The sequence below is a fragment of the Saccoglossus kowalevskii genome, chromosome 1, assembly GCF_978046115.1.
Source record: "Saccoglossus kowalevskii chromosome 1, keSacKowa6.1, whole genome shotgun sequence".
Taxonomy (NCBI): Eukaryota; Metazoa; Hemichordata; class Enteropneusta; family Harrimaniidae; genus Saccoglossus; species Saccoglossus kowalevskii.
The window spans coordinates 14,951,145-14,978,315 of NC_140641.1; the positions used below are offsets into that span (position 1 = coordinate 14,951,145).

At 35.9% G+C, this 27,171-nt stretch overlaps 2 protein-coding genes and 1 pseudogene across 2 annotated transcripts; all 3 read left to right on the forward strand.

The window, feature by feature from the left end:
* The first annotated feature begins 1,175 nt into the window (after positions 1–1,175).
* Positions 1,176–9,992, forward strand: LOC144351938 (cyclic GMP-AMP synthase-like receptor 1). The gene is made up of 4 exons (XM_085496479.1): positions 1,176–1,614; positions 3,951–4,176; positions 5,083–5,239; positions 9,735–9,992. The coding sequence occupies exons 1-4, from the start codon at positions 1,176–1,178 to the stop codon at positions 9,990–9,992; spliced, it is 1,080 nt and encodes a 359-aa protein (XP_085352605.1).
* Positions 9,993–11,952: 1,960 nt separating this feature from the next.
* LOC100376970 (dimethylaniline monooxygenase [N-oxide-forming] 2-like) lies at positions 11,953–16,782 on the forward strand (annotated as a pseudogene).
* A 1,628-nt stretch (positions 16,783–18,410) lies between these two features.
* Positions 18,411–25,331, forward strand: LOC102809972 (dimethylaniline monooxygenase [N-oxide-forming] 2-like). The gene is made up of 7 exons (XM_006816410.2): positions 18,411–18,525; positions 21,210–21,656; positions 21,859–21,917; positions 23,337–23,498; positions 23,807–24,026; positions 24,530–24,762; positions 25,092–25,331. The coding sequence occupies exons 1-7, from the start codon at positions 18,411–18,413 to the stop codon at positions 25,329–25,331; spliced, it is 1,476 nt and encodes a 491-aa protein (XP_006816473.2).
* The last annotated feature ends 1,840 nt before the right edge of the window (positions 25,332–27,171 follow it).

The window sequence follows — 27,171 nt, forward strand, 5'->3', positions numbered from 1 at the left end:
TTGTTACGTGATTTTGTGTGCCGTCACCACACAAAAAAAACGTAACTAGACATGTGGTACGAAAAAAGAATGATTGGAAGTACTTGACTACCATTGAACAGATTATCATAATATTTGCATGATTTTGTTCACAAAACTCAGATAAAACATATATGACCATTGAACTAGCAAATATCCATTAAACTGTGATTTTGAGCAATTTACCGTATTGGTTTATACAGTACAAATACCTCATCTAAAACTGTCGTTCTGTTACAAGTGGTGAAACAGATGAAGTAATAATAAGAATATGGTTGCCACGAATTATTAGAAAATTCTAATTATTTTTTTAGACAGTTTGTCAAGATTAAAAAAAATGTAAATTTATGTGTATCATAATTGTTTGTGTAAGAAATAAGTTCACTATAGACTCGCAGTTTTGTTATTGCGAATTTCTGATTAGATATAAGTTATTCTTAACTCAGCCGCGAATTAATTGATGTATTACGATACTATGTGTCCCAACATATGGGTGTCAGAATATAGGGGTGTCGAAAATGACCACTTATGGCCACCTATTTTATATGACACCATTTTCAATGACGTGTGTAGGGCCCTTATATATGACCCGACGTAACTATTTTAGAATGGAAATCTCTTTTTTGACATTAATTATGCACTCGTCAGTGCTCCTGTAAGAATCGACGTGAAGATTCTGAGTAACTATGAGTGGTGTCACGAAATACGACCCTGGACCATGACCAGAGTTATCTCTTACTGAGTACGGTGCATGACCCTGTAAGTACCCACAGGTCGCCGCTATGTAAATGCCTATGTAAATTCATAAGGGTACGTTAGACGTTAACCATTTGAACTAAGGGGTGGACAGTAGAAAAGCTGTGGGATGGGTGGACATCTATTTTTTTTTTCTCAGATTTTTATTTCTGATAAACGTGTGTTCGCAACTTTATAAATTTCGTGAGAGTCTCAATTCAAGAATAACTTGAGACTCTCATTATTTATAAAGTTGCGATCTATTTATCGTATTTTGCTGGGTTGACACATATTTTGCTCGCGCCACAACTGTGTGTCAGGCATGCGCCATGGACCCTTTAGCGTATTGCGCCCACCGATCCTATGTCCTTATATTATATTTGTCACGCGGGTTTCTCGTCACCCGTTTTTAGTCATCCATCATGGCGGTGGGTTGTGGTACCATAAATATGACAATTCTCAATCAGTACAAGGACGAGCAGGTGGTAATTCGGAAAAAAGAGACAAAGACTGCAGTCGATATTGTACGGGACGTCCTAGATAGAATATTGGGACGCGTTCACGATCGAGACCCACGATTCAGTCACGAACCATGGGCATCCGGAAGTCACGCTGCTCGGCTGAAGGTCTGCGAGCCTAACGAGTTCGATTATGACGTACCATTGGAAGGGCTACCGAGTTTTGTGTGGGTAACCGATATAAACGTCGATTCGCCAAGGGGATATCACATAATCACAATAAAAGAACCAGACTTGTCAAATTTGGATGATATGGTAGAAGGTGACCAGCTGGAGCCGCGGCTAGTGAAACAGACTTTCAGAAAACTGGTGAAAGAAGCTATTGAGTACTCTGGCTTGCAAAGTGCGTAATTTAGGGTTTGATTAAATTGATTGTTTTGTGATCTAGCGTTCTGCTGAATTGTTCGAGTTACGAACATCGAGTTACTCAAATTACCACGCCCATATTTTTAGAAACCACGCCTATATTTGCAAAACCATGTACAAATTGTAACTTGATGTTAACCTACCAGTTAAAAGAAGTTCGAGTTACGGGCAATATCCATCTTTGTTTTGGTTGAACATTCTCATTTAGTAACTCAAATTTTAATTAACAGTTGAACGAATTTTGAGTTATGGCAACATGGATTAGATTTATTTGTACAAACTCGAACTTTGATTACTGGTGAGGCACATGGAACAGCAATATTTCAAGATTGAAACTGACAGCTGAGCAACGAAAATACAGAGGCGTGATTAACTGAGACTTAATTTAAATAACTTATTAAGGTGTGCCATTTTTTTGTAGGAGTTCATCCCACCCTACACATTGCGCTCTCCGAAAATATCGCTTTAAATATTGCTATTTATCAAAGAATTCTGGCCAAGTTGATATTTAAGTCCAAACAAAAGGAATTCTCATATTCGTAAGTAATCGCATCTTCCAACCCCATGCTATAAATGGCATGCCCAGTCTAGACTCTCTGTACAATGCGAAACATGAACTTTACAAACGAAAGTGTTTCGCACCATTTTTCAGACAAGTTAAAGGAATACGCATTGGGTTTCGGCATTTATGATTAATTATTAGCCATGATTCGGTTTATAGTGAAATATCAAAAATCGAGGCATGCTATGTTTGGTATAGTCATAGTTCTGTTACACTGTGGTCCGGATAGGGCTGCCAATTTTAAGCATTTTCACTTGTTTCTCTTGTACCATTGAACCAATTTCAATGAAAATTTGTACATAAATGCTGTGGAATAATATACAGACTAGATTAGTTTTGGGTTGAAATATGTGCATATGAGTTACCTAATTTGCATATTAATTATCCAATTTTAAACATTTTGACTTATTTCACACGTGCAATGAAACAGATTTCAATGAAACTTGGTACATATATACTCTGGGATAATGCACAGACCTGGTTAGTTTTTGCTTAAAATCCGTCCATATTAATAACTTTATTTGCATAATAATTAGCAAATGTTAAGTATTTTTGATAAACGGCCAGTCATTAGCAGTGAACAGGTGACAGCTTTGATATAAAGGTGAAACCGTGTATGTTGCACTCATTTACTGCCAATATAAAGGCCATTTCATTATGCAAATGATGGTAAAATAAATTAAACAAAATCAATCATCATTCAGGGCAACTTTTGTCCATTTAATGTATGTATGCATGTGCTTACATTCTCTTTTCATCAACTGATCATTAGTTCGGCCGTAACTCATAGAAGATCGCCTGAATTCAGAATCTATAAAGTACTGTTGCAGAACTTTGAGATACTTTCATGCACAGCGATACATAAAGAAAAATATGTTGGTGTTTGGAAATCGCCAACAAAACTTCAAGAGGACGGGCAATACGTTTGCAATGAATTATAGAACAAAAGAAGCTTGGTATAGCCATGATTTTTGTCAATGGGAATTGATAAAATGTTGCAAAACAAAATTGTTGGTCAATGGCACCATTACGCCAAAGAAATACATAAATGTTGTTGCCTACGAATATTGCAGAGAACGTTTGTGTCGTCTGCAAGTTTGTCATCGTGTAAGAATGCATTTAAGCCAAAGAAAAGCAGGAGGTAATACCGGATGACCACGCCCATATTTTGGAAACAACGCCGTCTTTTGCAAGTTATATTTCTGGTCAGCGTACACCACCAGCAAAATTGCAAGCCAATTTTTTTTCTTCTTAACTGCACAGCGCCCTCTGTTGATGGATTGATGAAACATGCAAAATGTGAGCCCCGTCAAATATTTTAAGAAAAAAGAATTTGCCTCACCACCCCATTTTTGAAAAAAGAAATTTGTCCAGAAACATTACAAGACTTACCATATGGCCGAAATATTTTTTTGTATGTAGACGTAACTGTTAAATAAAGTTTGATTTACAAAATATATGCGCTAAACGAAAGAAATATCTAATGTTGCTCTTAACTCAAAGTTAACTGTTAATCTAAGTTTGAGTTTGTAACTAACATTTCAATGAGTTAATTGCTCATCGAGTTATATTTTTACATTAAATAATTATTCGTAACTGATGGTTTCTGAAATGTTGATGTTATTGCCCATACCCATAGCCATACACAGATCACTACAATGCACTGTGATTTCCTGTTATATTATAACTTATATAATGTTATGACTTAATCGACAGCAGAGTACAAATAACCTCATTATTTTGTAATACAGGACAGATTAAACAACGAGTACAAGGGCCTGCTATTACATTAGATATATCTCACAAAGATACAGTCATATCTATTGATTTAGTTCCACTGGTACCTGACAATGGGTGTGGTCTTTTGCCTGAAGTTTTGAGCAGCTGGCCAAGATCTAGAGTTTGGCCACCAGCAGATAAAGTAACAGAAATGAAAAAAATTGGAAATACTTCCGTTGCCAAGGACGACGAATTTTGGTGAGATATTTTCGATTTTCATAGATGCCATCTATTGTTTGTGTTTGTAAAAAAAATTGCTTTTTCATTGTCTCGGTTTTAAGGGATCACTGTGATAAAATCCGTTTACTGTGGTAACAAAACTAGACCGAAATTGTCTTTATATTTGTCAGTCTCAGTGGATAGCGGAGAGAGTGAGCACAAACAAATTGTTTAATTTTGATTTGGGATATGGTTTGTTGAACACTAGAATGAGACAATGATTGGTAGACACAAATAGTTTTGAGGACATGGGGGACAAATCACACGCCTTTCTTTTATGGTCAATACGATTGTTGATGTCAACTATTGCTTAAAAATCTGCTGACAGAAGTATCATTTTCTTTGCACTAATGTTGGCCTTCTGTCCATTTCAGTATCTTCCCAATGGGCTGCGATCTTTTCATGTTGAATTTTGTCATCTATATAACGACTGATGATTTTATTTTCCCAGCAGTCAAATTGATATACTAGTATTACATACACACATAACCATCGTTGCTTCAATTGTGAAGAGATTTTGAGACTGCGTAACAAAGCTCATGAACTTTGATGCTGTAGTTAGGCCGGCCAAACTTAGGGATTCAAATTAGGACTGGTTGCAATTGTGGCATCCCATCCCAGGCGCGACTTATTCAGGCTGTCCTAAATATTTAGGTTCAAGTTTACACATGAAATTTAGCCAAGCCTAAGGTCGGCTTTCGTTTTTGGTGTGAAACCATCCAATATTACTGCAGACAAATAAATCAGCAAATATAGATATTGTATTATGCTGACCAATACGTATAAACAAGTGAACGTTTTTCAGGGTTTTTAGCAAGTGATTTCCATCGTCACAAGGATCACCATCTCATGCAAATGCTTGAATCAATATTTATTATCTCATAGGCTGACCTCATTCGGTCGATGTGAGTTAGAATTGATTAAAGAAATTGACAAAGATGATGGATGTCGAAAAGAGTGTCTACGAATATTGAAAAAACTACGTGAAGACAATTGGCGTTATCCTCCCAATAAGCCAGTACTTACGTCATTCCACTTGAAGGTAAGAAATGCTGATAGGCCAGGGGCCAAGACCAGGATTTTTCGAGTCTGTATCACCCCCAGACAACTTTAGTTGACTATATTTTTATGAATAACCAATATATGAGGAGCAAAATGATACCTGCTGTAATGACTTATACGTGGGTATTCACCCTGTTTTGGGGGTTTGAAAAACACTATTTTAGTTCAAAAATAAGAAAATCGAAAATGTTAAAACATATATATTTTAACATTTCCAACTGCGCGAGGACAATACAATCTATAATTAATCCCTTGATCGCTCTTCGTAGTTTCTCTAGTGACAAAAGATAGAATAATTAGGGTAACAAAGTCCGATTTTGGTCACAAAATGAATAAATTTTGAGTCAAAACTGCTGATTTCATATATTTTGAACTGCTGTAATGTTTTATCTTGCAGGCTAAACGAACAAACCAGTTTTGAGAGTTTATTATTTAAATTGACATTCATGTAGTATCCATATTCAAAAGTATTATTCTGTAAATTGTGACATCTAAACAACATTGCGATTTTTTCTTCCGTTTTTATGTACAGGGTAAGTGTTATCTAATTGTATTTGATAAATTAGGTTATCTACGCTACTGGGCGTTTATTCTGCTGATCAATGGAATCAACAGTTCTCAAAATCCTTGTCAGTACCGTATAGATAAACACATACACTTTGATTGTACATGTTCTCATTATACTTTTTTACAGGTACGTACTACTCTCACTTAACATGGATGCTGAAAGTCCTTTAAAACTGAAACCTGCTAAGGTGCCACGATTGACAACAAACTGGAATAAATGTCTCAAGTGTCAGAGAGATACCTCAGAAACATTGAGTAAAGCATCAGCACATGGTCAAATTGAATTTATAAGAGCAGCACAGCACAGGCAAGACGAAGTGGCTTCAAGAGTGCTGACAGATGTGGACAGCACTACAGGAATTTTCCCAGATGACATATGTGTGATGTGGCATAGACAGTGATATTCTAGCTACTGCAGTAAACACAACTTGCGCCATGCCCATAGAAAGATGCCTTCAACTCCAATAAACCTGCAAGTTCCTATGGTTGAAAAATGTGAAGAATTGCCATTGCGAAGTAGAGTAATGGGTGGTAGTACAAACTGGAAGCTATGTATAATTTTCCAAAGTATCAAATACAAGGGAAACAAAAAACTGTCAAAATGTCTAACTAAGAATGCCGAACAGAGGTTGAAATCAAGTGCTAAAATTAGGGGGATGAAGACTTACTTTGCAGAATAGAAGGTGTAGATATGATTGCTGCTGACACTGTTTATCATCCAGGCTGTTATCAAAACTATACAAGTGCTAGAAATATAAAGCTCACTACTTCCAGCAGTATCAAGCAGTCATCATGGAGGAGTGAGTATGATACAGCATTTGTGAAATTAGTGGATGAAATAGAAGAAGATGTGTTTGTCAAATTCAAAGCCTTTGACATGTCAACTCTGCTATACAGATACAAAACACTAATCGGAGATGATGTAGCAGATATATCAAGCTACACATCTGAAAAATTGAAGAAGCGTCTTCTTACTTATTATGGTAACAGAATTTCAACACAGAACCAGGCTGATAAGACAAGATCTGATCTTGTAAATAGTAGTCAAATATCAAAAGAGGATCTGATAGATGCCATCAAACAAGCAAAGCAATGCTACCAGCCAACCACATTCAGTCAATCAGGTGACGACAATGGGGCTCAGAATACAACATCAACCCTATATCATGCTGCACAGATATTACGATCTGAACTAGCAGGATGCACTGGTATACAAACCAATCCATTAGACACAAGGGACATATCTTTGGACATGGCTTTAAAAATAGTTCCAGACAAAATTTACATGTTTCTATATTGGATGTTACAAGTCAGACACGATACAACTGAACAAATCACTTTAGATAGATTAGATTAGTTAATGATCCTGCTTTACATAGACAGATACTAGCTATTGAACAGGATCTCATTCATGCACAGTCCCATGGTAGGACAAAAACACCAAAGCATATAGGACTATGCATGGCCATGCGTCATATTACGACATCAAAGGATGTTATTACAATGTCAAATTACCAGGGGCACACTGGTAGTTATGATGAGATTGAACGATTGGACACTGGACTAGCTGAAAACCAGTTATCACAGTTGAATGAACAAGGTGTTGTCTTGCCATCAAGCATATATTTAGGGTATTTTATACAAGCAGCTGCTGATAACCTGGACTTCAATGAAGAGACACTTGATGGGAAGGCGACAACCCACTCAACAACAGTGGTGTTATACCAAGAGACTTCTACTAGCTTACCAGAAATCCAAATTCAGAGCCCACAGACACCAATACCAAGACAGTGGAGGAAATATATATGCAACTCTTTAAACAAGAGCAACTTAGTAGAGTTCTTATCCCAGCAATGGCTAGAAATAGCTAAAGTAAGTTCTTTATGTGGGAGGTGGTTTCCAAAGTAGACTGACAACATGTGCTGCATACCAAGGTATCGAGAAAGACATTCCAGAACTTAGCTGTAACCACGACGAGGCAGATACGAGGATACTTTTCCATGCTGAACATGCAGGCAGAGACCATCCATGTTTAATTATAAGGTCACCTGACACTGACGTATTTGTACTCTGTACGCACTTCTATACTGTTATGGGGTGTGCAGAACTTCGGTTCCATATAGGAGTTGGTGATAAGCGACATTACATACCGATCAATAGTTCATCTTAAAGTGTTGGATCTAGAATTACAAACTTATTACCAGGTTTCCATGCACTAACAGGCTGTGATAGTACAAGCAGCTTCTCTGGAATAGGCAAACTATCTGCATGGAAACTCTTACTCAAGGACCCAGAGAAGTTTTCAAAACTTGAAAAGCTCCGTCAATCAATAGATCAAGCTCCAGATATTTACAGAAGCGCTGAAATATTTGTTGCATCACTGTATGATGCAACGTCATCTTTGCTAAGTGTAAATGAGCTGCGATATAGAATGTTTTGTCAGAAAAGATCCAGGAATGAAGCATTACCACCTACAAATGATAGTTTACACCAACACATATTGAGAGCGAACTACCAGACCTTTGTTTGGAAGCATTCATTAGATGGAAAGCCAGATATTCCATCACCATTGAATCATGGTTGGAAAACTGAAGATGGAAGTGATTTAGTGCCTGTGTATATGATCATGGATGCAGCACCCCAAGCCCTATTACAGTTGGTATCCTGTAGATGTATAAAGTCATCTTGTAAGAGGAATTGCCAATGCTCCAAGGAAAGTCTTGCATGTACTGAAGCATGTAAATGCATGGGGGGAGATGAATGTCAAAATAAACACAAGCAGTTGTTGTACGACACATCAGATGACGATGACTGAGATATGAGGCACATAAAGATTAAACATTTTTTATGTATCTTCTTGCAATACTGTTCATTAAGCTATATTTTGTGATTTATCCTATTATCCTTGTTAGTTCTACAGTGCGAATTAATATTTGTTAGGTTTCAATTTATTTGTTATAGTGTTGTGAGAATTAAGTCACATTATTACATGGGTTACTTTAAATCTATATACCGGGTTAAGATATGATGTTATTCTAGATTTAATATTATTTTAGTTAATCATTAATACAAATTACTACCTAACAAGTATGTGTTCTATCCACAAATGTGTTATATTCAGTAAAAACCATAATTTGGAGATGGGAGAAGATGTATAATGTGATTTTCTATGTGTTATCAAATTGTTATACTGGCTATGTAGAATTGTCACTGCGATATATGTAAATATCAGTTTTTCGTATTTTAAAATGTTTGTTATATTTTAAGTAAAATGAAAAATGGTTTTGTGACCAGAAGAATATACAAGCTGGAAAGATTGACTTCAATTTAATATATCATGTTTATGTTATTCATTTATACTCGTAAGTTTAATAAATGACTGAAACATGTGAAATGTGACATTTTCATTATTATTTTTTTGAACAAAAACTCAATTTTTTAACCCAAAAACATATCTCTTTTATTTTTATGGGATAAGAGACTAAATACAGATATATTACAAGATTGTCAACACTTTTCACTGGCCTGGGCCCTTTTACATTTTTAGAATACATTTTGCAAATGTTTACTTATTTAAATATTGTTGTACCAAAATACCTATTTTTAAACCCAAAAATCAGGATCAAGACCCACATGAAAGTTATTACAGCAGGAATTATTTTGTTCCGCAGACATTGCAGATTCAGAAAAACATTGCCAACAAAAGTTGTCTGGGGGGTGTAACAAACTCGAAAAATAAGCTCCTTTTGGGGTTTGGCCCCTAGTCTTAACCAATCTCCGAGTCACGAGCAATATAAACATATTTTTCAAATTCGATTAACTGTTAAATAAGGTCACATATTTATTAATATAACGATCACTACAATCACAGTCACATGCTCAAACTTTCTCAACTTGCTGACACACAGGTATTGTTGTTCTGGCAATGTGAAGATCATCCATACAGTCATAAATGGCATCGTAGTCGTCTTCCTGAACGTATAATGGAAATGGCCACAAAGCTGAAGCAATGGCTTGATGACAGTATGTGCCCACACTATTTCATCCCTGACATTAACCTATTTGCAGACAAATCAGGAAATCTGAAGAATCCTTTTGGATTATCCCAGACATCAATTAAAGTTGGAAAGTTTCTGGATAGGCCAAACTACTTTTTGAAGTGTTAGTAGCCAGGTCCCACCTTTTCACAAAATAGTAATGTTATTTGCAATTGATTAATTTTATTTAGTAAAAGTGAAAACATCACATCTATTCACAGCATAACCCTTTAATTACACAACGTGAGATGGGCAAGCATTAATTGTTTCTTGTTTTGTATTTGCGAATTGTTTGTGTTAGTCGCAAATTTTGTGTTTTGTGAAATTTGATATTGATAATGAAATCCCATGTAAATGTAATTTAAATTGACAATCTGAAGATTACTATAACTAATAAACATATTGTTATGAATTACATGATCATATCAGAGAAAAGCAGATGTACAACAAATATCAATCTAGTAATTAAAATCTTATTGATATGAAGTTTGTCTCAGTAGCATCTGTCTTTACGTCACTTTTACCTGAATCCCATTAGTAATTGTCCACATATGGCCTCTAAATGCTGAAGTGTCTGATTGCAATGTCGCCATAGTGAATCTATCCCCTGCCTCTTACATCTACCAAACATGCTCCAGACATTTTTTTAGCTGTTTTCTACAAGCCGAACAAAATGAATATGTATACCACAAAAACAAACGAACATGCCACATCATCCAGAATGTCACATGCAGTTAGCTAAAAAACTAAAAGATTAATTCACACAACTCAAGGTATTTCTAATACTTCGTGGTTACTCTGCTGAATAAGGTAAGCAGGTGGTTTGTAGTTGAAAGCAGCATGTATTTTACTATGATATGTACATGAATCAGGTGAGATTTCAACAGGTCATTTTCACGTTGTCCTAAACAAAATGGTTTACATAACATTTGTAAATTATGACAATACATGATCTAATACTATGAATATGTTTAGTTTTGGATGTTTTGTTGCAGCCCCCTTCTTTGCTGTGGTTTGCAAAAGAAATCTTGTCTAAATAAGAATATTGATAATCATGCACGATTCGGAAACACCAAAACAGCAAGTGAATAGAAAAACAGAGAAGTGTTATTATGATGAAAGAAAATCGAATGAAACTGACCAAATCAAATGACCTTCCCATGGCATCCACACAACATTTCTGAATGAGATAATTCTGAAATCCAGGATTGTTCACAAAAGGGATTGATAAAAGGCTCGAGCTTCTACGTGCGGTGTGAAGTGCGGTGCGAATAATGAAACTGAATGCCGCAAACCAGTATAGTTGAAGTAACGTACCCAGCAATGAGTCTGTACCTCCTTGGTTAATGGTTAAGGTTTACAAAAAAATAATGTCAGTTGGGGAAAGTAAAAACAAGTTTTAGAAAGCCCAACAATGAATGTCAGTCAACTCATTATGAGTTCATTTCTGGGGGTATTGTATGGCAATTCGAATGAAAAAAATATTGGTCAATACCATTAGGAATTACCAGAAGTTATACATAAATCTTTGTGTTCAATATCATTTAAGAGTATTGAATGAAGTCTACATGAAGTATAAACAACTATGAGTCATTATACGTGATATACCATACATAATAAATAAGATGCTGCAATCCTTCGTGCAATACGAACTTTTGTTTAGCTGCAGCAAATTGCAATTTTACTATCAAATTCTGTTCCTGTGCTGGGGCTATCTCCCGTTTACATGAAACAGAGCAAGTTAGTAGGGTGTATGGACTGCTACAACCCCACCCCACTGCTCGTTGCTATGCCATCATAAACATGTTCATGTGTCGTTGTCTGTACACCATACGTTGAATGTTATTATATAAACACTCTTTCCTGGTCAAAAACCAAAAGCTATATTTTAAATATAACATAAACGAAATGAATAATATGTAAAATTACACCGCCGATTGTAAGCCAATTCCAGTGCATTGCTTGAATAATTCGTAGTTCCAGTCAATTTGCATAAAGCAAACACCCTAGTGCGCTGATTGTGCTGAAATTGTTAAAAGATTAATTCGAACAGACTACAACCTAACCGTAGTTCACACCTGTTATAAGGATGTCTGGTAAACGCGTTGCGATTATTGGTGCTGGAGTAGCTGGATTGGTCTCAATAAAAAGCTGCCTCGAGGAAGGTCTTGAACCGGTTTGTTTCAAGAGACACGATGACATAGGTAAGATCAGAGAGCATGGTTAAATTATTTATAACATTATTATTATATAACATAATTATCCAAACATTGCAGCATGTTATTCCCACCCTGTTATCTGACAATTTAATATGAAAGCATGACGGGAGTATTTTTAGTTTCATTGAAATTAATTGAGATACAATAATTGTCCAGTTGCTAGATTGTGTTGAAAATGCGAAATTCAATTTAAACGTTATGTATATGGACGTGAATGTAATTATTTGTGAGGTGTATGACTGGTAAATATACGGGTATGACATTTCTAAACAAATGAATTTTTAATTCATCGTTTTGCCTCAGAAATAAGGCTTCGCCAGAAACTGTAAAAAAAATGCAATACAATAAACTAGAATAAATACTAAATAACTGTTTAAGTTCGTGTTGTATAAATGGGAACCAGAAACTTGAATAAGCTGAACTGGTAATAGGTGACACGCCTGGTGAATGGCCTTACTTGGAATATGGGGGTAAATGTGTTTCTATCCGATATCAGGAATCACGAAATTTGATAATCTATTCATTACACCTACGCATTTCGAGTTGTTTTTCGGTAAATATTAAAATCATATTTTGCGTGTGTGTGTACGCGTCTTGGGCGTCATTTGCAGATTTCTAAATAGAAACGCCGTTCCTTAACAAATATTGATGGAGCAGCGTATCACATCAGTCATCAGTGCACTTTATAGAATCACAAATTTTAGGACAGTTTTATCAGCAGTCTATCAGCAGCACTGAAAAGTAAATATGCAAGCAGTATTATATGAGTTCAATTAAGAAACGAATTTTGTGCGTTGTCAAATTAAGTTTAGAGAAAAACGCGAGACAAATAACTAGTGGTATACTATATAGAACACATTCAGACTGTGGCCATTTTTTCAACAATTGTCACAAAACTATGTTGCTTAGTTACCAAACAAGCTATGGTTTAGTACTTTTAGAAGATGGCCAGTTGGTGACGTTATAATAACGAATTGCGTGAAAGGAACAACCAGTGTGTCGGTCAGGTGGTGTTATATTCAAACAATCTGTATGCATGGTAATAAAGAAACAAATATATGTACTCAATGCACTGGGTATTAATATATTTGTAATATATCATATAGGTGGTATTTGGTACTACACAGAACAACTACGCAAAGGCCAAGCAGCTGCCACATATGACTCGGTAGTTACCAATCGGAGCAAAGAAATGTCATGCTTCTCCGACTTTCCGTTTCCAAAGGAGTGGCCACCTTTCCTGTCACGTCTGAGAGTACATGAGTACTTGCACAGTTACGCTGAAATTTTGCTCTGAAAAAATACATTACATTTAACGCTGATGTAGTAAGGATAGAAGCGAACAGCGATTGTGGTTGGTCGGTGACAATTTCAAATGGCGCTATTGGAAAGACTGAAGAAGTATTTGATTATGTGATGGTGTGTACATGTGTGTTTAGTAAACCACACTTCCCGTCATACCCTGGATTAGAGACCTTTGATGGAATTAAGATACATTGCAATGAGTATCGTGATTCAAGTAAAGTTAAAAGCAAAAGATTTCTAGTTGTTGGTGAGTATATGGAAGATTATAATTATTGTACACTATAAAAAGCTATAAACCTTAAATGCACTTGGGCCATGAGATTTGTTTTTGCTTCTTCCGTCATCATGTCCCTCGTACCAAAAACCATAGTTAAATAGGTCTTACTTTTAAATTAGTTTTAACGCTTCACATGACCTGTTGCATGTGTGATAAAGAGGTTATTCGTCATATCATGTGGGATGACTTATCAACAGTTCTTGCCCCTGAGCGCACAAGTAGTTAGTGTTGATTTAGCGCAGTATCACTGTGTACATGGAAACAGTTAAATATGAACTCGATCGCACGACGTCACAATCAATATGAAAATTACAAAATAACCAAATAATATTATTCCAATCACCGCATCAACGAAATATAACCACATATATGTAAAATCGGTTCCAGAAAAAAAAAACATTTGATATAAATTTGCACATGCATTAGTTGCGTTTTATTACCCAATTTTACAAGAGACGTAATTCCTCTCAGACACACCTCAACTTTATTAATCGTCAGGTGCTGCCTCTACCGCTGGTGAAGTTGCTTGTGAACTCGCGAAAGATGATTCTATACAGGTACGATGACCTTAATACACATTGTTATATCATATATTAAGTTTGCTCTATGTAATAAATGTCGGTATGTTCATATTATGTAATATATCCCCAGGAATCTGAGAATAGCAAGAACATTATACTTTTGAAACCATAATTGTGAGTTCAACAACGGGTCAAATATCAGTTAATAATTGTCTGTTTTATAAAATCGCATATGTATGAATCAGTATTGTTAATTCTCTCGACACCAAGTTTTTTTTTTTTTTTTTTACACACGTCCACTTGCTATTTGCATGGGGCACATATCTGTCATATGTAGAAGTTATGGGTATTCCATCTACTTATTTTACCCCCTTCTTTGATAACATAGCAAACCGATAGATACACCTTTTAGAATCTTCTCATTCTGTTCGAACGTCTATGTGCATGTGATGTGTTTGGTTTAAGTGGAACAACCAAAATAACAAAACAACACATGCGTTGAACCTTAAAGAAATGAAACATGGCAAAAACGTGTTGCTGGTACATGGTATCCATACAACAAAAATAACCATGATGTATGACTTTTATAGGTCATGCAGAAGACATATGTGTTTTTACACCGATGTATACTTCCTGAATAGGTATTTTTAAGTATGCGACACGGTACCTGGGTGATTCATCGTATTGGAGTGCATTGCATACCAGATGATTTGTGGTTTTCGAGATCAGTAGTTGACAAAGCAAAAATTAGTAAACAGTACATCAAAGAGTACAAAATCGTAGGTTTACAGGTAAGTTGGCACATATATATTTATTATACATCTGTCAACGTAACGTCATAAGTAACAGCGTGCCGTTAATTTTGCGGTATTTTCATTCTACCATATAAGGAAATGTGAATTCAAAAATATTTCTAAGCCATTGGAACCGCTAAATTCCACATCGTCAGTCATGATAAATGATGACATACAACATCGAATCATGCAAGGAAAACTAGTATCTTTGACAGGAATTGAGCGATTTGAGGCAAACTGTGTAACGCTCACAGACGGGTCAACTCTAAGTGATATAGACGCCGTGGTCTTTGCCACTGGTTATAAAATGGCTTTTCCATTTCTCAAAAACAGCCTGGTGTTTGGTAAGAATCTCAAAATAAATTAGTTACCTTTTAATTGACTCTGATAACCTAACAAACATTGTAGCGTAACGACTACAATATTTTAACTTTGTATTGCATTTTTGTTATTACAATTGTTTCTGGAAACTAACCCATTTACTTAGTTATTAACGTTAATGTGTTTTATACACATTCCATGACCAGTCTATGAAAGCACTTTCTAATCAATAGTTTTGAAATATCCTAACAATATGACACCATGGACCAATCCATAGTTATGGTTGGTCGTGTGTGGCACAAGTTTTTCAACCGTGGCGGTTTATAAATATATGTTTATTGCAATTTAATTTGATTTGGTGGCTAGGTGATCGACAAATGAGAACGGAGTAGAACATGTAGTTTCATTGATATCAAACATTATCCATTTTAGCAAAAACTATCTAAACATAACTATCTAAACATAACTATACTATATATGTTACAGGTCATGTCTGTCTTTTCCTTGTCTGATTACCTTTTCATAAATCATATTCATGCATAATTTCGATATTATAACTGTTTTTATCAATTCTTGTTCTACATTCAAATTACAGTTACCAATGTAGATCCATCATGTAATATTAGTATAGCAAAACCTACCGGTCACTGACATTGTACAAATCTGCACGGAATAGTATTTCATAAGTTGGTTTCTGAAGAAGAGAGAAGAAATAATGAACAGATTATTCAAATTATACAATGAACAGCAAATTTGTAATAAATTGAATGTAAAATTGTACAACCATATGCAACTTCGGTGACACTCATTTCAACATTAATCGTCACGCGACAACGAATAATATATTCATTTATCAATGCCTGACGTAATATTTTACTATTTCTTATTTGTATATATATATTACAATGAATAGATAAGTCGGATAATTTGCAGCTTTACAAACTGCTGTTTCCAGTTGCTGTGCAACAACAACCAGACAGAATGGTCCTAATTGGCATGTTCAATCCAGATGGCCCTATTTTTTCAACCATTGAACTGCAGGCCAGGTGGGCCGTCAACGTGTTTATTCGGCGTGCCAAGCTACCAACCGAGGATACAATGCGTGTTGACATCGAGGAAAGATGCAAATATATGAGAATGTACCGTAAGGCACGTTAATAATGTTACTACAGTTAATAATGGAAAAGTACATTTATTAGTAAATAATCTTGTAACTATTTGCAGATAAATGTGTTTTCTTATCAAGATGAACTTGCCGAGGAACTTAATGCAAACCCATCATTCTGGAAAATGTGTATTTCTGATCCTCGGTTAGCTATTGCGTGCTGGTATGGCCCTCAGACCCCGTATACGTATCGCTTACAGGGGTCGAGAACATGGGATGGCGCTCGTGAAGCTATATTGTCTGTATGGGAGAACACTATATCGCCAACTAGTTCATATGCGATTGATATAGTTTTGGTAGTATTGATTCGAGGGTAGAAGTGCTGCATTATGTGAACTTCGTAATATTTATGTACTTACTCGTGAAAAGTGAAGCAAACAAGAATTTTAGTATAAATGAATCTCCGGTGAAAAACGATAGGATTTTCGCTTAACTTTCCTGTCGTATTTGAAATGCGCATTGCAGTTGCATTGCCATTTTGTATTATATAATGCATTGTATTGTAGTACGATTCAACGTTGTCAGTGTTACTGTAACTCAAGAGTTTGTGTATATACAATTAGTTATTATATATTCGTGCCATAATATATTCGTGCCGTGCTAGAAATACAATAATATCATGCCAATAATAGTAACTTATTTAAAGAGAAATGGTCGTAAATTGGTCCATTTTTATTAATTTTACTTTGCTGTATGTTTGTACTGTTAAACAAACATCACCGTTTGACGGGCTCTATGCGAAAGTGTAAGGTGAAGGCGAAATAACACCATGCATAACCTAAATGCTACGAGTTATGAAAGCAACTCACCAATTTCTTGGAAAAGCAACCGATCTTGGGCTGCGGAAGTTAAAGAAAGAGACTGTATTTCAAGTTCAATCACAACGATCCGGGTAGGCCAGATTGCTACTTAAATAAAAAAAACTAAAAAAATGAGTTCTCAAACTGAAATCTATTTTTAAAGATTGCCCAACAAATTTTCAGCATTATCATTGTGTGCATAATGTATTCCACATAACGCCACTCGAGGCTATTGGGAGATACATTTTCTGACCGATTGTCCTAGTGCCCGCCAGGCCCAGCAGCCAGCTCTTGGGAACCCGAGGTCACTCAAGTGCTGTTCTGTGTAACCTCGACCACCCGTAAGTAAACTATAGAAACAAAACCCTAAACATATATATATATATATTTACACGATCGGTTGAACGTGACTAGACAATAGAAAGTGAAAGTGCGGTTCTGTTAGTCAGACAAGGCAGTCGTATTTGACATTCACTCAGTCACTCAGTTTGTAAATATTGGAGAGGTTGAACTAAACTCGTGCATTATTAAACATGGCGACTTTATAGCCATTTTTGTACTCGTAATAACGACTTTTAAATTAGAAAGTTCTCGGAGAGCGCAGACCTCCGCTATTTCCCCACCCCACATATTGTGACTTGTGTTATACCTGCGACTAATGCACTCCGTAATCATTGCATCTACAACAAGTTATTGGATTCTTTAACAATGAAAACATGTTCTTATCAATTGAAATTATGTCACTTCTACATTCAATGGCTATTCGCAAAATGACGGTTTCTTTGGGGTTGCATCAAATCCGTTAACTGATTCACCAAGTTAGTGTTAGTTTCACGCTTGTCAGTTGCATCTTGCAGTGTTTGAAAATCCACCGACCCCCACATTTGTCTGTATAGAATCATAATATCCAGACGATTGCCAGTATCCAAATGAAATTTTGGTATCTTATAGAACTCATTAATATCTTATTTTGTAATCTTTTGCCAAACCCACAGTGCTTTAATGAAGGATCTTTAAAAACGCTGAATCCAGACGGTGGATTTTCAAAAAACAAACAAAACACCAACCCCACCCTATGATTTCATATGGTCTAACCCTTACATAGAACGCAACACCTAATTCCGAATTCACTTGGTGTTTTAAATATGTCTGGTAAACGCGTTGCAATTATTGGTGCTGGAGTAGCTGGATTGGTATCAATAAAAAGTTGTCTTGAAGAAGGTCTGGAACCGGTATGTTTCGAGAGACACAATGACATAGGTGAGTATGGAGCAGAGCAACGATCCCTCCAATGTGCATGCACGGGTCTTGTATATTTGAAATACTCTCTATCGTAACTCGACATATAGTGATATTGTACGGGCGAAATATGTGTAACTGTAACTAGTTTTATAGTAACTAGAGGAAATTAATTTGAAAACGGGTATTTGTAACTACAGTTACTAAAACCGTGATTAATGAAGCTCAAGGCCACGTTCCGGCATCCCTGTTGTTTATGCAAATAACTGAAATCAATTCAATGCCTTACCATGGGGAGCTCAAGGTAAGAAAGTTCATAGTGTCATGTCTTTTTACTCAACCCAGGGCTGAATTAAATTCCGATTATATGTTGTTTAATCGAACGAAGGACATTTTGAAAATATTCTGACTGTAAAACACCACCGGTTCAATATTTGTTTACTCGAATGAATTTACGTGAGTCAACAGTGAATTTATGTTTTTTTATTTAAGTAAATGCATGCACGTTTAATTACTCCCACATTTCTATTTTTATTTTTCAATTTCGATCTTGTATAAACTGCATACTGCGCCAAAAGCGCTACTGGAGTGAAGACACCTTTTCATGCCAACCCGCAAAAATTGCACCACACTTTCCAGTAGCATATGAAAATGCGCGATACAAGAAGATCAAGAACACAACTAGATACGATATAATACAATTTACTGCAAGACTGTCCACTGCGCAATATATCCTAATCGCGGATCACGGGAAATATCGCGAGATATTGCAACATTTAATGTATGTTCTCAGTTTTGTTTTTTCAATTGTCATATTCTCTCTCCAGTATGTTATGTATTGTTGTTTAATAGTGCTGCTAATTTCCTTAATATTTTGATGTGATAGCTGTGATGTTTCAGAGAGGTCTACAACTTTCAAGATATTTTTGACTGATGTTTCCCATTGTGTTTTTGACAAAGTCTGATCGCTTAACGCTATCTTTGTATAATTATTTTGTGACTTGTCTGTGACACGGGACCAGAACTTAATCATATTGATTTTCACTTCAGTTATCAATGGAAATGCTCCAATTTCACCCCAACATGCACTATTCGCTGTGTATTTATTAAGCCCAAGTAGTTGTTTAATGAACTTTAGATGCACTTTTTCTGTTTTAGTTGTGTCCCAGTTATTATAATTACCAGATGTATTATAACTACCAGATGAGTTTATCGTATAAGGTTATTCATTTGTTTGCTTTTTGAAACCAGGTTTGCCAGTAAACCTTCATATTATGTTTTGGAAGAAAATCGATTCACTCGTTGCACCTCGTTTTCGAGGTATAAAGTTCAAGCTCACTGCTTCCACATATTACTTTGAAGTATCTTAAAAGAAAGTGGTGTACGTTAGTTGCGTCGCCACAGTTGAAATAGAGAAATGTTCGACCAATCAGAATGCTTCTTTTATCTGGTACAGGGAATATACAAAACCGCATATTTCGAGGTCCTTGTATGCACATACATCAGTTGTTACAGGCCTAATTATGCGTTATATCTTGAAACTTTCCCTACTACACTTTCGAGTAATATGAAAGCATTGGCTGGAAACACATCTGAATAAATGAAATGCTAAATGTTTACAATGATTGCATACTGCTCACCCGACCGGGACTTCTCACAAGAACGCCATGTTTGTAACTGGGATAGGTATTTTTGATGGTTAAAAACCTTTCACTTAGGTAACCGGGATTCGGTCGTTTCCACGCTAGGCTGACAAAAGACACACACAAGCTTCGTTCATGTTCCCAAACGATTCTCTGCCAAGTCCCTGGTTTTCACCCGAGACAGCATTAAATCACTTTTTATTTCTTGTCACTCCTTAACCAATTACAATCAGTATAAGAGACTCCAAGGCCTTGCCTTCAAACAAACAACCAATCACATGAAAGTTTTACACATCATAATCAATTAATTACTCGTCAAGCTTTCTAGAAAAACACTACTATATATTGTCAACACTAACTAATATTTATGGGGTAATAGTCTTGCACTAACATTCCACAAAGATACCGCCTTAGTTAGAATCGCAAACAAAATTGGTTTAAGATTACAGCTACTGTATTGTATCTTAAAAACTGCAGAGTCATAAGATGTTTTTGGTTGATTTCGACCAGCTCGCCATCTGGTCTTGTCATTAACCTTTATCAGTATATGTCATGGCAACCACTGTCAAACTGACTGAAATATAAATCATGACATAACAACGAATCTGATTGGTCGATAACTTTACTATTGCGCCCAATCAGTTACGATCTCAATTTAATAGCTCACTGATTTGTAGATTTGTAAACAGGAAGGCCGTTCCTTGAACATAATTTTAAGCAGTGTATTGTGTGCAGTGCCGAATTAAGTTATGAGAACTAGAAACAGGTAAATTCTCGTATGTGACTTTAAAACAGAAACACACCATGGATGAAACATGAAACTATCGATATATTATATAGAACACATTCAGACTGAGCCCATTTTCCCAACAATTGTCACACAAATATGTTTCAAACTGGCATTGGTTTAGCACTTTAGAAGATGGCCGAGTACGAATTGCGTAAATGGACCAACCAGTATGTATTCAAAAAATATTACATACAAGTATGCATAATATATAAAGAAACATGTATATGTATTCAATGCACTGGGTATTAATATATTTGTAATATTTCATATAGGTGGTATTTGGTACTACACAGAACAGCTACGCAAAGGCCAAGGAGCTGCCACATATGACTCGGTAGTGACCAATCACAGCAAAGAGATGTCCTGCTTCTCCGACTTTCCGTTTCCGAAGGAGTGGCCTCCTTTCCTGTCGCGTCTGAGAGTACACGAGTACTTGCACAGTTACGCTGATCATTTTGCTCTGAAAAAATACATCAAATTTAATGCTGATGTGATGAAGATAGAAGCGAGCAGCGATGGTGGCTGGTCGGTAACAATTTCAAATGGCGCTGGTGGAAAGACCGAAGAAGTATTTGATTATGTGATGGTGTGTACGGGTGTGTTTAGTAAACCACACTTCCCGTCATACCCTGGATTGGAGACCTTTGATGGAATTAAGATGCATTCTAATGAGTATCGTGATTCAAGTAAATTTAAAGACAAGCGAGTTGTAGTTGTTGGTGAGTACTCGATACATGTTATAAATTTATAATAAAGAAAACGAAAGTATTCTGATTTTTCAGTTTGTCTTGTCACAATTATGCGGGAATATAATCTCTGAACGCGTTTTTTTTGAGCATCAGTTTATGATTCAATAGCAAGAACCATTATACACATATTGGGTCGTGTATAATTCAATATTAATTATGTTTTGTGTAATAGGAGCTGCATCTACCGCTGGTGAAGTTGCTTGTGAACTAGCTAGAAATGGGTCTATACAGGTATAATATCTATAAGAATTAATCCCACGCCGGGTTTTTATCCTATTTATTGCCGACAGCTGGTCATTTTATGTTTTTTATAATTTCAATTTATTTTCATGAACCCAGCTATGGGTGAACACGTCTTCCATACATTTACATACCAAGTTACGTGACGGACTGTAAACAAAGGATTTAATTTGCCTACTGATTAGTAGACCATGGGTTTATAGTTCCATGAGTAGACCAACAAACTTTATTATATCTCAGTAATCTGACCATTATGCGATCGCATTCGAAGCACAAACAAACATTTTGGCTATAGTGTTTAGATTTCAAGCTTTTCTCGATGGATTTTTAAAATAAGAGTTGTTTTTTTACTGGGTGAACATGGTTCATCACTGAAACCTTTCCCTGCCATATCAGTGTTTGTTCATTCGCCACAGACTATAGACACTGGCAGTATTTGCATTACAAATAGTTTTGTTCACACAGTCCGAACAGTGACGTAATATGTCGTATCGATGGTGACACTTATATTATTCCGTATCAAGGCGCGACGACAACGACGAAAGATGAACAATTTTAGAATTAATTAACGACAATCCCATATTACATAACAAACAACAAACTACACGCGAATCTCACTGTTCATCATAGCCACCGCTACGTTCAATTTGTTTATCGGGGGGGGGGGGCAGACATTTAGCCTTAACTTAGATATAACATGGTTTGTATTTCCATGGTTATAACAGATCACACTCTCCATAGGTATGTATACCCCGTAAGTAAACGTATGTTGTTACAATGGCCCTGTGTTTAGAGAACCGATTATGCTATTGCACTTGCATAAATTAGTTGTGTGTGTCTTGTTAAAGTTAGCATCTACTTTTGTCACTTTCTAAGAAATAGTCCACCAATTGTTCACGTTATGGGAGTCCTCCTAGATCAGATACGTATATTATTATATATTATATTATTATACGTCTGTCACTGTAACGCCATAAATTACAGCGTGCCGTAATTTTGCGGTATTTTATGGAGTATTTTCATCCGCGTAAGCGTCCTCTAATAATAAAAACAAACATGACTGCCACACATGCGCGTCGGTCAATACGTCCGATGTACTGTCTTCGTGCATACTTTGAGGTATCCTTGTAATAACCTCATATTATATTATACATTGCTAACCCTGGTCATTGAGAATATATCGCTCTGGTTATCCAAGCATAACATTAGTAACCAATGCATTGCGCGATTCGATTTTTAAAATATTTAGATACAATAGGCACTCAATACAATTTATCGAAATCACGTAGTCTCACAAGACAACTTAGTTCAATTTTTCATCAACAAAACCTGCAGTAATATGAAGCCCAACTAGTTATTCGTATAATGAGGTGCCTTAATACATTTCTTCTTGTTATTATTCTCACGTAGGTATTTTTAAGTATGCGTAATGGAACCGTGGTAATTCCACGCATTGGAGTGCAGTGCACACCTTGGGATCTCTTGTGTTCAAGATCAATAGTGAACAGAGACAGAATTCTTGACAAAATTGCAAAATGGCGTATCCAAGACCGCACAAAAATAGGTTTACAGGCAAGTGATAGCTAGTTTCTTTCTGACTAGCGAGTCTAAATTCATTTTATTATGCCACATTTCTTTATTTTATATTTTGATTAATATCCTTCGTAGAATTCGAACCAGGATTCGGCCCCAAAGAACATTATATTCTAAATTAAGCTAAAACCACACACTTACTTTATGTTTCATTTCGGAATCCCTACAAGCAGGTAATTTGAATGACCCCAAAATTGAATACTCTGCTATAATCTCATCAGTTTTATTAACATAATGTGCATCACCATAAAGTTCACATAACTACATTAAATAAAATATATTTCAAGTGTTCGGAACCCATAGTAAATATAAAGTCACTTATGGTGAATGATGACATACAAGATCGCATCGTACAAGGAAAGCTGGAGCCTGTGGTCGGAATTGAAAAATTTGGGAAGAACAGTGTAACTCTTGTAAAAGGGAGAATTCTGGATGATATAGGTGCCGTCGTCTTTGCCACTGGTTATCAAATAACTTTTCCGTTTCTCAAAGACACTTGGGTGTTTGGTGAGTGTCTCCATTTCCATATAACACTAATTTCCATAGATGATATACTAGTACATCTGTTATTGTAACAATCTGTTTTCTATTAGTTCTCCCTTCCTAATCATACGAATTGTTTCGGATTTTCGTGTTCTCAATTTCTGACAACAGATTCTATGATGTCATACTTTACCCATAATCCTTTGCTTGAAAATCAAGATGGCTGACTACGTAATACTGATGAAAAGTGGAATATCTAGAGAATGAAAAGTGATACAACAAAACTGTAAATTGCATTCTCCTACATTTGTGGAGCTTTTTCTTTAGGGGGTCATTATGTTGTTTGGATTGAGGTTCCCTTTAACCTTATCGATTCCCCCGATTACCAGTTATCAAATTATTATTATTTTCTTAATGTCACATGCCATATATTGATGAGTATTTTCACAAAATTCGTGTTCAAATACAATGGTCACAACTGTGTCACTGATACATATTTGATATCATTTTCTCTATTCAATGAATAGACGAGTCAGATAATCTCCAGCTTTATAAACTGGTGTGTCCGATTGGTGTGGATGAACCAGACAGAATGGCTTTGATTGGGATGTTTGCTCCAGGTGGAGCTGCATTCCCAGCCTTTGAACTTCAAGCAAGGTGGGCCGTCAACGTATTTGTTAAGCGTGTCAAGCTACCAAGTAAAGAACAAATGCGTGCATGTATCGAGAAGAAACCAAAATATGGAAGATTCTACCGTTCCGTATGTTTATTTTCAAGCTCTTTTTTTTCTACTAATGTTTATTCTTTGCACCATAACGTTATTCTCTTTAAAAATAATTTTGTTTGTGTGGTTGCAAAATACTCATGGATCTGGTCAAATATAAATAACAGCGTCCAATAAGAGCCGTGTAAGATGTTCTGTGATTGTAAGAGCAATTCCTCTATGGAAAGAGAAAGAGAGATAACGAATTTTTTTCTGAGTTGGTTTTGTTTTTATAATCAGAAAAAAAACACAAAAAACAAACAAATATTACTTGAAGCTGAAAACATGTTTGCGAATTTTGTTGTTGTTTTTTTTTTTTTTTACAGATAAGTACCCTTCCTTATCAAGAAGAATTGGCTGAGGAAATTGGTGCTAATCCATCATTCTGGAAAATGCTCATGTACGATCCGCGATTAGCTATGGCGTGTTGGTATGGACCACAGGTTCCGTATACGTATCGCTTACAGGGCCCTAGAACATGGGACGGCGCCCGTGAAGCTATATTGTCTGTATGGGAAAACACCACATGTCCTACGAACTCTTACAGGTCGACACACATGAAGTGACGAATTCCCGTTTACTGAACATGCCGGCCCGTGAGCTCCTGTGACCAAAAAACGAAATAGAAAATCACGGGAGGCTTTAATATGGCCGATATTCATTGTTTTGTTAAAGCACACAACATTAAACGGTTTTACAATTTTATAATAATAATAATAATCAATCAATCAATCATATTTTAATAGTTGTTCTACTAGTATCAATGATGCAATGATAAGCTATGGTGTCTGTAAACACCTCGTATAAAATAACGTTATGACGTAATTTTAAGTTACTGTATACGTTTATGACGAATTAGACTTCACAGAATTGTTGGTGTGTTGATGACAGGAATCCCTTATTCAGTAACTTTGAGTATAATATCTAAGGTTCAAAGATTCGACTTACACAGGACTAGAATGTTTAATGATCTCATTTAAATAATCAAATATATATAACTTGTTAGTCCTTTTACGAAGAATGTCAACACAACTTCGAACAATTAAACAAATCAAATTAAACAACTCAATACTACTTGCTCTGTTTATATATATTCCATTTGAATTGTTGTGATGTTTCTTGGAAGAAAGGTTCATTACTGGGTTAAGTTACCCCAGAATCTTTATGTAACCGACGCACACCTACAGTGGTGTAAACATAGTATTCAAAGTTCGGACATTACAAACTTGAGAAATTTAATTTGGGAATATGATATTTTCAGATGCTTTGAATTCAATCTGTTGTGGTTTGATCGTACTGATTAGAAGCCCATTTTATCCGCTTAAACGTAAACACTTGAAAAATACTAACTGCATATTTGTTCTAACAAAATATAAAGTCTCGAATCTAGAATAGTGAAAATTCACCTGATTCTAAGTTTGCATTAAATAGTTTTCACAACCTGGTGGCCAGTTCTCTGTTTTGTTAACAGTGATCTACGTCTTGTGGACCCTCCTGTTGTTCTTATTTCTTTCACATTATGTGGAATTACTTTGAACGTTATGCCCCGTCTCATGTTTATAATATTTTGATTAACCTTTTCAAGCATTTTCTTGTCTAATTTGAATAATTTATTTCTTTATATAAATGTATGTAATTAATACATGGAACTTATCAGATTAAATTTGTGTATTGAATTTATACGTAACTGTCTTCCGCGGTAATGTGATAGGTATTTTTGATGGTTAAAAACCTTTCACTTAGGTAACCGGGATTCGGTCGTTTCCACGCTAGGCTGACAAAAGACACACACAAGCTTCGTTCATGTTCCCAAAACGATTCTCTGCCAAGTCCCTGGTTTTCACCCGAGACAGCATTAAATCCATCTTTATTTCTTGTCACCCCTTAACCAATTACAATCAGTATAAGAGACTCCAAGGCCTTGCCTTCCAACAAACAACCAATCACATGAAAGTTTTACACATCATAATCAATTAATTACTCGTCAAGCTGTCTAGAGAAAACATTTCTATACATTGTCAACGCTAACTAATATTGATGGGGTAATAATCTCGCACTAACATTCCACCAAGATACTACCTTTTTTAAACTCGCAAACAACATTGGTTTAGAATTACAGCTACTGTCTTGTATCTTAAAAACTGCAGAGTCATAAGATGTTTTTGGTTGATTTCGACCAGCTCGCCATCTGGTCTTGTCATTAACCTTTATCAGTATATGTCATGACAACCACTGTCAAACTGACTGAAATATAAATCATGATAGTAACGCCGGATGTCGCTGCTCCTTCGCATTCAAGGTCTTGATGATCGACGTCCACCTGTTAATTATGCCTGTTTATATTCCTATGGATTCGATATAATACCCACAATAAGTACTGGAGTGGTACATAAATCCATACACTGT

Bases quoted from the DNA above. Each gene is read 5' to 3' on its own strand.
- LOC144351938 (XM_085496479.1), top strand. From the start codon at position 1,176: ATGGCGGTGGGTTGTGGTACCATAAATATGACAATTCTCAATCAGTAC. The intron at 1,615-3,950 runs GTGCGTAATTTA...TTTGTAATACAG, and splicing joins TGAGTACTCTGGCTTGCAAA to GACAGATTAAACAACGAGTA. The intron at 5,240-9,734 runs GTAAGAAATGCT...GCTGACACACAG, and splicing joins TTACGTCATTCCACTTGAAG to GTATTGTTGTTCTGGCAATG.
- LOC102809972 (XM_006816410.2), top strand. From the start codon at position 18,411: ATGTCTGGTAAACGCGTTGCAATTATTGGTGCTGGAGTAGCTGGATTG. The intron at 21,657-21,858 runs GTGAGTACTCGA...TTTGTGTAATAG, and splicing joins CAAGCGAGTTGTAGTTGTTG to GAGCTGCATCTACCGCTGGT. The intron at 24,763-25,091 runs GTATGTTTATTT...TTTTTTTTACAG, and splicing joins ATGGAAGATTCTACCGTTCC to ATAAGTACCCTTCCTTATCA.